The sequence below is a fragment of the Acanthochromis polyacanthus genome, chromosome 13, assembly GCF_021347895.1.
Source record: "Acanthochromis polyacanthus isolate Apoly-LR-REF ecotype Palm Island chromosome 13, KAUST_Apoly_ChrSc, whole genome shotgun sequence".
Classification (NCBI taxonomy): domain Eukaryota; kingdom Metazoa; phylum Chordata; class Actinopteri; family Pomacentridae; genus Acanthochromis; species Acanthochromis polyacanthus.
In genome coordinates this window covers 29965320-29980088 of record NC_067125.1, presented here as the reverse complement: position 1 = coordinate 29980088, position 14769 = coordinate 29965320, and the positions used below count along the sequence as shown (strand labels likewise).

General features: G+C 37.6%; 1 protein-coding gene across 1 annotated transcript; it reads left to right on the top strand.

Moving 5' to 3' along the window:
* The first annotated feature begins 1397 nt into the window (after positions 1–1397).
* Positions 1398–2333, top strand: LOC110969078 (olfactory receptor 52B2-like). Its single transcript, XM_022219113.2, has one exon. It carries the CDS (start codon positions 1401–1403, stop codon positions 2331–2333), a length of 933 nt encoding a protein of 310 aa, XP_022074805.2. The 5' UTR covers positions 1398–1400.
* The last annotated feature ends 12436 nt before the right edge of the window (positions 2334–14769 follow it).

Here is a 14769-nt window from a genome sequence, read left to right as displayed (position 1 = left end):
GTGTTTGATGCTTTCTTTTACAAAAATCTATAACAACTACAATCATCATGTGCAATATTGTTCCCACAATAATGAAAAAATGGTAGCTCTTTGTACTATAGATGTTTCACTGATTTGTTTCCATGCTTGTCTCCTATCTCCTCTGTGTAAATACTGCCTGCAGTTCACTCCAGTTCGGTCAAAAAGTCATAGAATTTTTGTGACAGCTGTTCACAGAGCTATTCGTTGCATCCTGATTGGTCCAAGAGCACAGAATTGTTTTTTGTTTTTGTTTTTTTCCAGACACTGGGTGGTGTAAATGGATTATTTCTGACGGACTATAATATGAGACACACAGAGTAAAGTCATTTTGACGGAACTTTCAATTTTAACATTAGATTTGGTTAATTTTCCTGACAGACAGATTGATTTTTAGTGTAGTTTTTGGCTTTAGTGTCACTGTGGTTGCCTTTAAAACCTGAGATTTCAGCTTCATTTATTCAGGGAATCCAACTGGGACCAAGATCTAATTTTTCATTTAAAAAAAAAGTCATTTTAGTCTTATGAGAAGCCACTCCATGATCTATAAAGAGAAGTGTAGAAATGTAGATATAATTTTGGAACAATGTTGGTCCAGCCTCTCAGGGCACCCACAGAGGCCACACTTTAAATAGCGACAACGAACTGCATGGATGAAACTCTAAAGCACAATACTTACAACTTAAAAATAATCACAAAGCAGATATCAAAACCTTTTTTTTATGTCAGCACAGAATATTTTTATTTTGTTTTGTTAATGTTGGTGCTAGTTTGGTCATTTTTGTTTTGTTTATGTTAATGTGTGGGTGCTGGTGTGGCAACTAATACTTTTCACATTCCTTCTAAGCCCCTTGTGAGCACTGCTTTAGTCGCTGCCCCGACAATCCAAAGATAAACTTCATGATCAACAACACTCCAGGGAGATGCCTGCAAAAATCACATCTATAAAGCAGCTGATCTCTCTGAACATCTCACCAGTTGGTCATGGTCAGTAGCGTCTCAACTGGGTAAGGATGATCCACGACATGTTCCTTAATACAGTAATTGTTCTGCCTAGAAGTAAATTAATCTGAGGCTTTCTATTTTTGTATTTTGCTCCCAGAGTTTTAATCCAGTATGTTATATATAGTGTTTCATGTTTACCTGACATGTATGCGGACTTGAAGTGAAGTGGCGCAGATGTATTCAGCTTTTTAATTCAGTAAGTTCTGTCCTTAGCTGTGACACTTCTTTCACAACTATCTCTTTACACAATTCTGATCTTTTTGTGTCCTGTCATGTGTTTGGTAAACTGATATTGCAAATCAAGTGATTATGCTAATTATTAATTCTGAATGAACCAATGATTTTCTTTTAATTTTGCAGGAAGAAAGAGCACAAAAATGGACATGTACAACACATCCTCTGTTTTACAGCTAAAGGGCTTCAATATCTCCTCTGAAAACGTCTTCCCTGCGTTTCTTTTTGCAACTCTGAGCTACATGATTATAGTTTTCTGCAACCTTATATTAATCCTCACCATTGTGCTGAACAAATCTCTGCATCAGCCGATGCATCTGATTCTGCTTAACCTTCCTATAAATGACCTTCTAGGCTCTTCAGCACTCTCTCTACAACTCATTAAAGAATTACTGACCAACAGTGGGATGATACAACACTCAGCTTGTGTCGCTCAGGCATTTTTTATCCACATCTATGGAGCGGGTGCTGTGATTATTCTGACTGCTATGGCGTATGACAGATACATTGCCATATGTTGCCCTCTGCAGTACAACACTGTCATGACTTGTGCTCACATTATGAGAATAATCTCAGGCATATGGATAAGCAATTTAGCTTTAATAGGCGTGCTATTTTTTCTGCTTTTGCGCTTGCCCCGCTGTGGATCTGAAATAACACATCTCTACTGTGATAATCCGTCTTTGCTGACTTTGGTCTGTGCTGACACAACCATCAACAACATTTATGGGCTTTGTATTGTGGCCGCTTCACAACTGGTGGGCAATGGCATGATTTTATACACGTATCTCTGCATCCTTGTTGCATGCTTCAGATCTAAACATTCAGACACAAAAGCCAAAGCTCTGCAGACTTGTGCAACTCATCTAACTGTATTTCTCTTGTTGGAGTGTCTCGGTCTTTTCACAATCATATCATACAGACTAAAGAACATTTCGCCACATTTAAGAAGATTCATGGGGTTGTCGACCTTAATTTTCCCCCCAACACTGAATCCAATCATCTATGGCCTGAAAACAAAAGAAATTCGAGAAAAAATAGTACACGTTTTAAGGAACAAAATCCTTCCAACTTAATTCTCTTTCAACTTGCCCTTATGCAGGAGCATTTTACTTTTGATTTTCTTCACCTACCAACAATGTTTTTCTTGCCATGCCACCTTATTAAGTTCTATATCCTTGTGAACTCATTGTCCTTTGCTTTACTAAAATGTTGTCTGACTGTATGCTCAACAAAGTTTCTGACATAAGTCAATTGCAGATAATGCATATAAAAACAACACTATAGTATATGTTTTGTGGCATTTAACTCTTCTGTAATTATTGTACACTGTAATGCCAAGTACCTAATGCAATATTTGAAGCATGTAGCTCGTAAGTGCTTTATCCTTATGGCCCTATGCATTAAAAGAAATTACAATCTTATTATAAGTATTAAAAAGGTGCCTCCTCCAGCAGTTGTACAAACATTTTTAGAAATAAATCAAAAGCAGTTGTAAATAATTTAGACCTTGAGCTATGTTGTCAATTTTTACGACAGAAATGTGGTATTTCTGATGTGTGTTTAGCTCAACACAACTGCTGCTTTTGACAAATAAAACACAGTTTTTATGCTTTGTCATCTGATATGCAGCTGTAAATGCAGTATCACATTCAAAGTTTGCAGTAACCTTGTAAATATTGCTATTATTGTATTTTTTGTTTTAACAATGTTCACAAAAACTTGTCCAAGTAATATGAGGAAATTTTTGTCAATACTTTTTATAACAAGGGCTTTGAGTTCATTGAGATTTGATAAGCTAGAGGAGGAATTAAGAGATGAAATGTATTGAATTAAGAATGTTCTGCATACTGTTATGGAGACTGAAACTGTTGGTACAAAAATTTAAATAACAATAAGGTAAACTCAAGACACAGAGCAATGAAAATTTGAATAAAATGAAGAACACCCTTACATCCAAGTTACATGTCACACATAATATCTTGTATGCTGCTGATTAGATATTTATTACCTTGAATGATGCATGTTATTCTGTGCCTGTAATTCTAAATTAAAGTAAAGCACCATAAGTTGGGACTAACATGTACAACCTATTGGAGGAGCACTGTGTTGAGCATAATACATGCAGCAATCAGTGCTCAAAATATCTAATGCACGCCTTCAGCAGCTTCCATTATGTAAGATTGCACAGTACAATACAAGTACATCAGAGGGCATCATCAACATATACTTAACTCAGTCATAGCAGACCGCATATGAATTTGCTCTCTTTACATATCTGCTGTATTTGTGTACTTTGCTGCCCTCTTGTGTCTGCTAAGATCACTACAAGATTAAGGAGGACAGTGAAAACAGTAAAAGCACACTGTTGGATTGACGAAAACCAGTCATCACAACAAAGCTTGAGAAATGTTTTAGCAAGCACAAAGCAAGCCACAAACTTAAGAAAATGTGCACCGAGAAAGAAATAAAAACACATTAAACTAAACCTGTTCGGTTTACCTGATTTCACACTGACTGAACCTTATCACAACTAGATAAGTTAATCAAGCCTATAATAGTTGCATGTTTGCTTGTCTTTGTTTAGCCCTTGTCCTCGTTTTTGCCTGTATCTTGCCGTGGATTGCTCTTGAAGCTGTATGTGAGTGTGTTCAAACACACATGTTCAATAAAGCTGATTTTGAATAAGAGTGGTGACTAATGCTTGCAGGTCTGTTTACTCTGTTGTTATTGTCTTGGTATAATAGACTTACACATGCAGCCCTAACTATATTGTTAAATACTGTAACTACTCAGCTGTACCACTGACACTGTCCTCACCAACCCAGTCATCTATTGTATGCCGCTATGTTGATGTTAAATACTGTATTTACATTCAATGAAAACATTTGTAAAGGATAGTAGAACACCCTGACTATGTCGTAAATGATTTTAAGAGGTTTGTAAATCTTTAGAAACACTGTAAATGAAAAGAAATCCTCAAAATGATCACTTGAAAAAAAATGAATTACTAGTTGCTGATAATTTTTTGGTAATCATTCTTACAGTGACCTTGACAAAAAAATGCTCTTTGTCTCCACATGGTGGCGGCATTTGATATTGTACACCTTGAATTCATGACCATATTAGTTTTATGTCACATTTAGACCCAGGTAGAGTAATTTACCTGGGTATAAATGTGCACCAAACTTGGTATTCTGTAGCCACTTGCTAATGATTACTCATAGCTTTGCTATATCTTTGATTGATATCTCTGATATGTGTATATATATATATATATATATTGCTCAAAAAAATTAAAGGAACACTTTGAAAATACATCATATTTCAATACGCGGAAAAAACAAACTGGATATTAGCATTGATATGGACTGGATAATGTGTTAGGAATGAAAAGTGCCACATTGTTTGATGGGAATGAAAATGATCAACCCCCCAGGAGGGCTAAATTCAAGACACCCCAAAATCAAAGTGAAAAACTGATGTGGCAGGCTAGTCCATCTTGCTGAAATTCCTTGGCAGCAACTCAAAATGGTATTCAGTAGTTTGTATGGCCTCCATGTGCTTGTATGCATGACTGACGATGGGACAAGCGCTGAATGAGACGACAGATGGTGTTCTGGAATATCTCCTCCCAGAACTGGACCAGGGCGTCGCTGAGCTCCTGGACAGTCTGAGGAGCAACCTGATGGTGTCGGATGGAACAAAACATAATGTTCCAAAGGTGTTCTATTGGATTCAGGTCAGGTGAACATGGGGGCCAGCTAATGGTATCAGTTCCTTCATCCTCCAGGAACTGCATGAGTTCTCTTACCAGATAAGAATGGGCATTGTCGTGCACCAGAAGGAATCCAGGACCACTGCACCAATGTAGGGTCTGACAATGGGTCAAAGGATTTCATCCTGATACCTAATGGCAGTCAGAATGCCATTGTCCAGCCTGTAGAGGTCTGTGCGTCCCTCCATGGATGTGCCTCCCCACACCATCACTGACCCACCACCAAACCGGTCATGCTGAACAATGTTACAGGCAGCATAACATTCTCCATGGCTTCTCCAGACCCTTTCATGCCTGTCACATGTGCTCAGGGTGAACCTGCTCTCATCTGTGAAAAGCACAGGGCACCAGTGGTGGACCTACCAATTCCTGTGTTCTATGGCAAATGCCAGCCGAGCTCCATGGTGCCGGTCAGTGAGCACAGCGGGCACTAGAGGACACTGGGCCCTCAGACCACTCTCATTACATCTCTTTCTGATTGTTTGATCAGAGACATTCACACCAGTGGTCTGCTGGAGCTCATTTTGTAGAGCTATTGCAGTGCTCATCCAGTTCCTCCTTGCACAAAGGAGCAGATACCTGTCCTGCTGATCGGTTGAGGACCTTCGACAGCTCTGTCCAGCTCTCCCAGACTAACTGCCTGTCTCCTGGAATCTCCTCCATGCGCTTGAGAATGTGCTGGGAGACACAGCAAACCTTCTGGCAATGGCACGCATTGATGTGCCATCCTGGAGGAGTTGGACTGTCTGTGGAACCTCTGTAGGGTCCAGGTATCGCCTCATGCTACCAGAAGTGACACTTACCCTAGCCAAATGCAAAACTAGTGAAAAATAAGTCAGAAAACATTAGGAAGAAAAAAAATTCCTGTTTTGGGGGTTGTCTCATTGTTACCCCTCTAGTGCATCTGTTGTTAATTTTATGAACACCAAAGCAGCTGAAACTGACTAAAAAGCCCCTCAGTTACTTACTTGACCAGATCAGTATCCCACATGTTTCACTGATTTGATGCAATACTTAAATTAAAAAGTGTTCCTTTAATTTTTTTTCAGCAGTGTATATTTTAGCTGAGACACTCGTCCCACTGCCTGAAAACTTTGCTAGATTTTGTTCCTTTCACCCATCTGCACTCACTCTGTCAGCTATCCTGTTAGCTAGCAGGGTTTCTGCAGGGCATTAAAAAGCATTAATAGTCATTCAATTGATTTTGTGAAAATTAAGGCCTTAAATGGCATTAAAAATCACAAAATACGATTCTCAGTAGCATTATTATAGACTGCAATTTGTCAGATATGTGCATCTGCATAAACATGCTGAAGCATTGTGATAATTGTTCCGACTGGTCGGGTACAATTGCCAAAAACTGCATGTTTGGAAAGTGGCCAGTAGGCTGGACCAGGTGGAGGATAGCTGGGAAATGGGGAAATGCAAATTCCAGCAAAAATGGCTAGAAAACGTGGAATTCAAAGAACAACTACAACCCGTGGGTGTTCAGGGGTGGTCTCCAGATTCAGAAATAGTGAAATGTAGGGACAGCTTCATATAAAAATCACCTTTTACAAAAAAAAAAAAAAATGTGGAATTTGTTGAGTTCCTGGTCATGGCATTAAAATTTTTACAGTATAGCATTAAAATGGCATTAAAAAGCATAAGATATGACTTGCAGATTTCTGCAGAAACCCTGTGTAAGCAAGGGGTGCTGCTTCCTTTGTGTTTCAGGATTTTTTTTCCCTTTTGCCTTTTGATTTTATTTGTTTAATGGTTTAACATCATCCAAAGACCCTGCTTTTCTGTGCAGTTCTGCCTGATTTATATGTTAATAGAGATACAATGCAATAAATAACTTTGCAACATCAAAAACAACTGGCTTTATTTTACCTCCCTGTACCAAGTCATTTCTCTTAATCCCACAAACATGAACGTTGATAGGACACACTGCAATTGTGCTATTTGGTCAATGCTATTGGATGTCCTGAGCCTGAGCTTTTCGATCACAGAAATTTTTAACTAATCAGCATAAGCATAGTGCTATGCACAAATCTTTGTATATATCTGCGGCTGCACAGGAACACAAAAGAAAGCTGCAAAAAAATTGTCATTATATAGTCCACTGGGATTTGATAACACTTTTCTAATTAATCCTAGGTTAAAGTGGCATTTTTTTTTGATGGCCTGAAGCCAGTAAACCTCACTGAAGTCTTTCTCACAGTGCTCCTTTACTCCTTTAAACACTCACACTGTTCTCAGCTTGCAAACACAAATGTGCTCTCTTCCCCAGGTTGCAGGATTTTTTTAAAAACTGTATTTAATAGGTATTTAAACAGGAGGAGGCATCTACAATATTGAACACACTCTGCCATCATTTAGAGTCAGTGCTTTGTACAAACTTGGGAGTCTTTTTTCAATATGCACACAGAATGAATAACTTGCACCCCATGACGAGATATTCACTTATTTGAAAGAAAAGCATGGTGGATTACAAGCTGAAACTTTACATATAACTACTGGAGAATAGAACTAAAGACAACTGTTTAACAAAAAAATATGTGACTAGTTACAATGACCACTTCACAGGTGTGTGCCTCTCAACCAGTCAGGGACCAGTTTACATCTATGTCTGTACACACCATAGACTGTATGTAAGAATGGATACAGCAACTGTGACATCATTGTCGACTTTTCTCTAAATGGGACCATAGCTGCCATAATGAACATCATGTTGTATTCAATAATCTTGAAACGAACAAATGAAATCATAAACTCATTAGGAAAATGTGTACTGAGGTACAGGATCAAGTGAGAATTCGGCTCATTTTCTCACTGACTTCTATACAATCAGACCAGAGGAGTCACCCCCTATGTATGTGTTCATATGCTTAGTCAGTAAAGATGTCACATTGACAGTAGACAATGTTTCAAAGATAGATGTTTCTGCAAAGAAGCTGCCAGTTCAAAAACAACAGAACAATGTGATGTCACAGTTGACCTTTAACTTTTTGGATATGAAATTTGGATTACTGCATAATTTGGTCCTATTAGACATTTGTGTGAAATTTTGTCATGATTAGCATGTGAATTCTTGAGTTATGGCCAAAAACACATTTTATGAAGTTACAATTGCAATAACCTTTGACCTGTAAACATCAATTTCAAATCAGTTCATCATTGCTTCTAAGTGAACTATTGCTCCATGTAGAAGAAATTCAATGCCTCTGGCCATGACAACTGCTTTACCAGAAACATTAATATAGAAATGCAAACAAGCCATTGGATTTCATTTTAATAGCTGTGTGAACAGCCCCTTGAAGCTCTAATTTTCTCTTGCTGAACAACAAAAAAGTACTATTGGATGTAAAAATAAACAAACAAATAAATAATACTGCTTTTCTTGGAAGTGGAGGAAAGTAAAGGGTTTGCTGTTTTACATTTGGTTAGACTGGGTCAAAGATTTTACTATTTTCATAAAGCTGATGTTATCAATGTGCACCAAAAGGCTGAGAGCAAAATATACATTTACCCCTTGCATATATTCACAGCCACTTATGTAATGGCAAATATGATATTATTGATTTTCTCTTACTTCATCCATTTTGTAGAAACTTTATTACACCATAAAAGGCGAAAGCTGAGAAAACAGACAACAACAGCAATAGTAACAATTAACTAAAAATAATTATAATTCACTTTTGCGAAGCTGTAACAGTTAATGCACTTATGGATAGCAAGTAAAACATCACTCTAGAGGTGCCAAATAAAGCATACTAAAGTAAGCAGAATTACATTAAAAATTATATCGACTATGCTACGGTTACAGATTGAGTTTTTTTGTCTTGTTTGCATTTGTGTATTTCTTTTCCCTCACCTTCTTATGTCTCATGCTGTGTATTGTATGTTGGATACATGGCTGATGTAACAGTTTCTCAGAAACAAAGCAAAAAGCTCTTCATCCACTTTGGGAAATGAAGAAGCACAATTTGCTTCTGGTAATGTTTACCAGCGTCTGATTGGTTGGTTGCAGGTGTGTCATCATCCATCAGAGGATTGTTGCTCGTTAGTTTAATGACTTCTCTGTTTACAAAGTGTTGACAGGAAAGATGTGCCAAATACCACCCTCCAGAGTAATTTATCCTTAGCACTATTAGTGAATCTCAGAGGGTTTGGAGACGTGAAGAAGTAAACAGCCATTATTTTGTTTGGTAACATTTCCTACAGTGGCTGACAGGGGAGCTTGTCAAGGTTACAGAACAGTTTGTCTCTAAGTTGGATTTTACTAACACATAGCTTTAAGACACATTTAATTAGCCATAGAAATGATACTGGAATATCTTACACTTCCAGTCAAAAGTTTGAACACACCTTCTCATTTCATGGTTTTTCTTTACTTTCATGAATATTTACATTGTAGATTCACACAAAAGGCCTCAAAACTATGAATGAACAAATATGGAATTATGCAGTAATCAACAAAGTGTGAAATAAGACAAAACATGTTTTATATTTCAGATTCTTTAAAATGGCCACCCTTTGCTTTGATTACCACTTTGTACACTCTTGGCCATCGCTCAATGGCTACGTTTATATGCAGTCAAAAACCCTTTCTTAACCAGAATATTAGCAATAACCCGGTTGCGTACGGCCATGTAAACACCTGCAAAAACCCGAATATGCTCATATTTCGGTTTTTAAAAACCCGAATAAGACCCCTGGGTTGCTGCTTTTCTAACCCGAATATCTTGTCATATAAACGGGCATCGGAATATCCCCATAGAAAGAGACATTAGTTTGCATTCTGTGCATGTTTCATCCGAAAGGAATCTTGGTCTTTTGAGTACGGCAACTACTTGTATGCCGCGTCTGGCGCACGACCCACCGGAAATACACAAGGAGAGGTAAACAGACATGGCGAAACCCACACACGGCATCACAGCGCCACGCAGCGTCAGCCCAGCGTCACACAACAGGAGTAACTCTGTCTGTTTAGGCATATAAATGGGTTACTCCAAATGTTTCATAAACCGGAATATTGACCTTTACCCGAATATTGATGGCATATAAACGTAGTCAATGAGCTTAATGAGATAGTCACCTGAAATGGTTTTCACTTCACAGGTGTGCCTTGTCAAGGTTAATTTGTGGAGTTTCCTGCCTTCTTTATGGGGTTGGGACCATCAGTGATCCCACACAACTATCAGAATCCATATTATGGCAAGAACCAATCAGCTAAGTAAAGAAAAACTTTGATGTATCCCCACATGCAGTTGCAAAAACGTGCTACGACGAAACTGGCTCACGAGGACCGCCGCAGCAAAGGCCAGCATAGCTACCACAGCATCGAGCAGTGACATGCCATCCATCTGGTTTGCATTTAGTTGGACCACTTTTTTTTTTTTCCAACAGGACAATGATCCCAAACACACTTCCAGGCTATGTATCTGACCAAGAAGGAGAGTAATGGAGTGCTGCATCAGATGACCTGGTCTCCACAGTCACCTGACCGAAACCCAGTCGAGGTGGTTTCGGATGAGATGGACTGCAGAGTGAAGACAAAAGGGCCAACAAGTGCTCAGCATCTCTGGAAACTCCTTCAAGATTGTTGGAAAATCATTTCAGGTGCCGACCTCATGAAGCTCACGGAGGGAATGCCAAGAGTGTCCAAAGCAGTAATCAAAGTGCGGCTGTTTTGAAGAATCTCAAATGTAAAACAGGCTTTGACTTATTTCACACTTTTTTGTTTACGACATAATTCAATATGTGTTCATTCCTAGCTTTGATGTCTTCAGTGTGAATCTACAATGTAAATATTCATGAAAATAAAGAAAAACCATTAAATGAGAAGGTGTATCCAAACTTTTGACTGGTTGTGTACATGTGGGAGAAATGTATCTGGATACTGAAAAACTGTCTGTGTTCTGTATCATTATGTTTAATTTGTTTAAAGTATACTGAGAAAAAATAAATTATATCTACAAAACTTAATGTATATAAACAAATACTTCAGTCACTGTAATTACAGGACTTTCATTGAACTTATGTAAAATCTGTGCACAAAGAAACAGGGAAGTGTGTCAATGATGAACTGATTTATTCAACACACAAATCAGTCAGAAATTATTCTGACATGTTTGTTGATTGGCAAATGGAAAAGGAATCACAATTGACAAAAGTCATTTGTGCTGATCAACTGACTATCATCTTGATTACTTAATATCAGCAGGGGAAAGAAAAACATTTCGTACACTATTGTGTCTGCTGAACAGTTCAGACAGTAGAGACTGCTTTGCTCACGTTCAAGAAATATAGAAACTAAATGATATTTGCTGATTACTGATGGATTCTCAAAGATTTATAGGTACACAGTGGACACCATCAGTCAGTCAGTGTGTTAGTGCTGTTTATTCATTAATTACTACTCTAATACTGTTACTTGTACTTGGACAGAGAGACATATCAAGTCATCCATCTGAAAACAAATTTTTAAAAACAATTGGCTAGATACTTTCCATAATTTAGATAGATAGATAATTTCCAGTAGTGGCTAATGCTAAAATCGCTTTGAGGGCACAGATTCTCTGGTCAAAGGTCATTACAATAGGGTCAAACAAACTGAAAATTACGCCATCAGTGATACATGAGAAAAATATTGCATGTCAAAGCCATTTGACAGATAAAGTAAGTGTGCATCACCAGAAGGGAGTGCTGAAGTAACCACTATGAACATACATGAGGGAGGAAAGATGTTAATGAATGACACAATACTTGGCAGAGTTCAGTGTGCCATCACACAGTGTGCTGACCAACACCAGCAGCACTCATGTATTCCCAAACCATGATGCTGCCTCCACCATGCTTGACAGTAAGTACTGTCCATGCTGGAGATAATGCTTCACCTGGCTTTCTGCATACCCTCACATTAGCAGGAGGAAGATAAAACTGGAAACTGGACTCATCTGACTGCAGAATCTTCTTCCAATTCCTGGCTGTCTGGGTTTTGTGTGCTTGGGTCCAACCATGCCGGGCTAACCTCTGTCTCTCATTGATCAGGGGCTTCTTCACAGCCTTGTAGGACCTTAAGCCATGATCTAAAAGTTGGCCATGTATAGTGCAGGTGAAACACTGGATACCAGTTTGGTTTGATTTCAATTTTTAATTATGAGAGTAGTTGTTGTCCATTTGCCAGCCAAGACTTGTTCACTGAGAAAAAAGGTTGTTCTTTAAATTTGTCCTAAATGCTTTTAGAAGAGTTCAAGGTGACCCGCTGTTGCATCTTTTGCTTCTTCTCCTTCACACTGTCAGCATCATTCTCCGAGAGCATATAATTATTATACAACTACCTTTGAACTCACATCACTTTCACTAAAACTAAAGTTCCTACAAATAACTGGAATAACAACAAAAACTACAGGCAGACATTTTCCAGGAAATGAACAGGCTTCACAGTTAAGCTGTGAAAAAAATCCACTCACATTAAACACTTGCTGTGTGATGGGGGACCGTTATTAGACACCAGCGATATTAACGTTTCTTCCTCAGTATTAATTGAGGTTCACGTTGGGGTTTTGCTGAAGTTCAGCCGTTTATTCTTGTGGGATTTATAACCCATTAGCATTGTTAAAAAACTGGTTGTCCCAATGAACCATCATGTGGTGTGTGTTTCTTGTTTGCAAAGCATTTCAAGTATTCCCCAACTGATTAATATTATTAATTACTGTCAATTAGAACCCATCCATTGTAAAAAAAAAAAAAAGAAAAAAAAAGGAAAGCTGTGATTTATTTTATGTACAATATTAGGTTTCATTCAATAATTTAAAGGTTCATTGTCTTATACACAAATGGAAATTAAAATAGACCAGAAGGCTGTTTAAAGATTAATGTACAGAATAACAATTACAAAACATTAATTTAGACATCAATATTGATAAATTATTGACTATGAACTTATTTACACTGCAAAAATAAGTAATCGCTCAACAGATAACAGAAGTACGTATATCATTCAAATGCTTGAGATGAAGCTAAAGTCTTTCATTCAATGAGCAGAATATTTTCTATTGTTTCAAGGAAACTTCTGCTTCATCATGCCAGAAGGAAATAGCAGCATTTTGACAGAATTCTTCCTCACTGGATTCCCGGAGTTTTGTTCAGAGTACTATGATCTTGCCTCATTTGTATTGTTCTTGGTGTATTTGTTTTTTTGTTTTTTTTTTGCATATAACATTACAGTGAAATCAAATGTTGTCTTCCAAATGGCTTTTGAGTGATTTTTGGTGATCTGCCATCCTCTCAAATTTTCTTACAAAATCCACCGTCCACATTCTCAGTGCCGCTGTGTGGATTGTTGCTATGGCAGGAGCTTTAATGTTGGCTACTGGGGCATACCGTCTTCCTTACTGTGCCTCAAACATTATCAGTCACTGTTAATATTGTCTTATTGGCGAAACACTGCTGGCCTAGTATAGTATAATACACAATCACAAATCCACTGCAGGGAAAGCAGAATTTGCCATCTGTAAACTCAAAGTGTGATGTGTAATCTGAACCTTCTGGGTGGCATAAATTTATCAGATTATATCCTCGAGATTTTTCACGAAAAAAGGCAAAATGCTCTATAATATGTAGAAGTAAACCTGTCTGTTTTACTAATGAGTAATATTACACATACAAGGACACAGCGGTGATGATTGTATTTTGATGAAGATATTTTGATAACTGACATCTATAAGAAGGACACACATACCCGGATACTGAAAGAAATTTGTTTGTTCTGGATCTTAATGTTTGCTTTGCTTTAGTGAAGCATAGTGTGAAAATGTATAAGACATCTACAAAATTTGAAGTATCAACACATACTTTAATAACTGCAACTACAGTAATTTCACTCAACTTATTCTCCATCTGTGCAATTTATTTACTTTACATCTGTAAATACAGATTGACAGAATGATGAAAAATACTGTAAAGTAAAAGCAAAAACTGCTTAGTATTTCATTTCTTTTTTTTTTGGGGGGGGGGGGGGGGTTTCTTGGTTTTATTTTGTGGCTGCATTGGACAATTGTAGGTGATTTAGCAAATTACTGATTTGTCACATACACCATGTACTACATGAGGTTAAAAAAAGTGTTTCTTGTAAATCATTAATATTGGATTGAGCAACTGAGTGTGGGGGTTTTTTTTAGCTCAAAAGTGTCCTGATTTGAGGTGTCATAATTGCAATATAAAACATGAAAATACTATGAAAGAAGTCATGAGAAAAAGAGTATCTATACTGTATAAACTTTCTTGTGTCAGCCTGATAAGTGGAGACTATGTGAAAAATTGCACTTCAGTTAGATTCCATCATTTGTTTAAACAAAACAAAACATCTGAAGAAGTCACCTTGGACTCTTTTATTTTCAGACATTTTACAGGCAAAACAATTACTTCACGCATTTGCAAAAACAATCAGCAGATAAATCCATAAAAAATAACCCTCATTTACAGGCTTGTGACACATGTTAATGTCACTTATTGTTGTCTGCAGAGAAACACAGAGTTGTGTGAAAGTCATTAAGGTAAAAATGCCAAACAATCAAGGGCATGAATCTTCATTCAAAACCATGTGTAAGCTGAAGTTTAGAGTAACTGAGGCTGTACGTATGTTTCTGAAATTTCTACCCAGCAAAATATTTCAGTAATTTACCGATCTTATTGTCCAGACTCTCACTAACCTGAATCCTTCAGGTAAGGCTGCAGTTTACAAA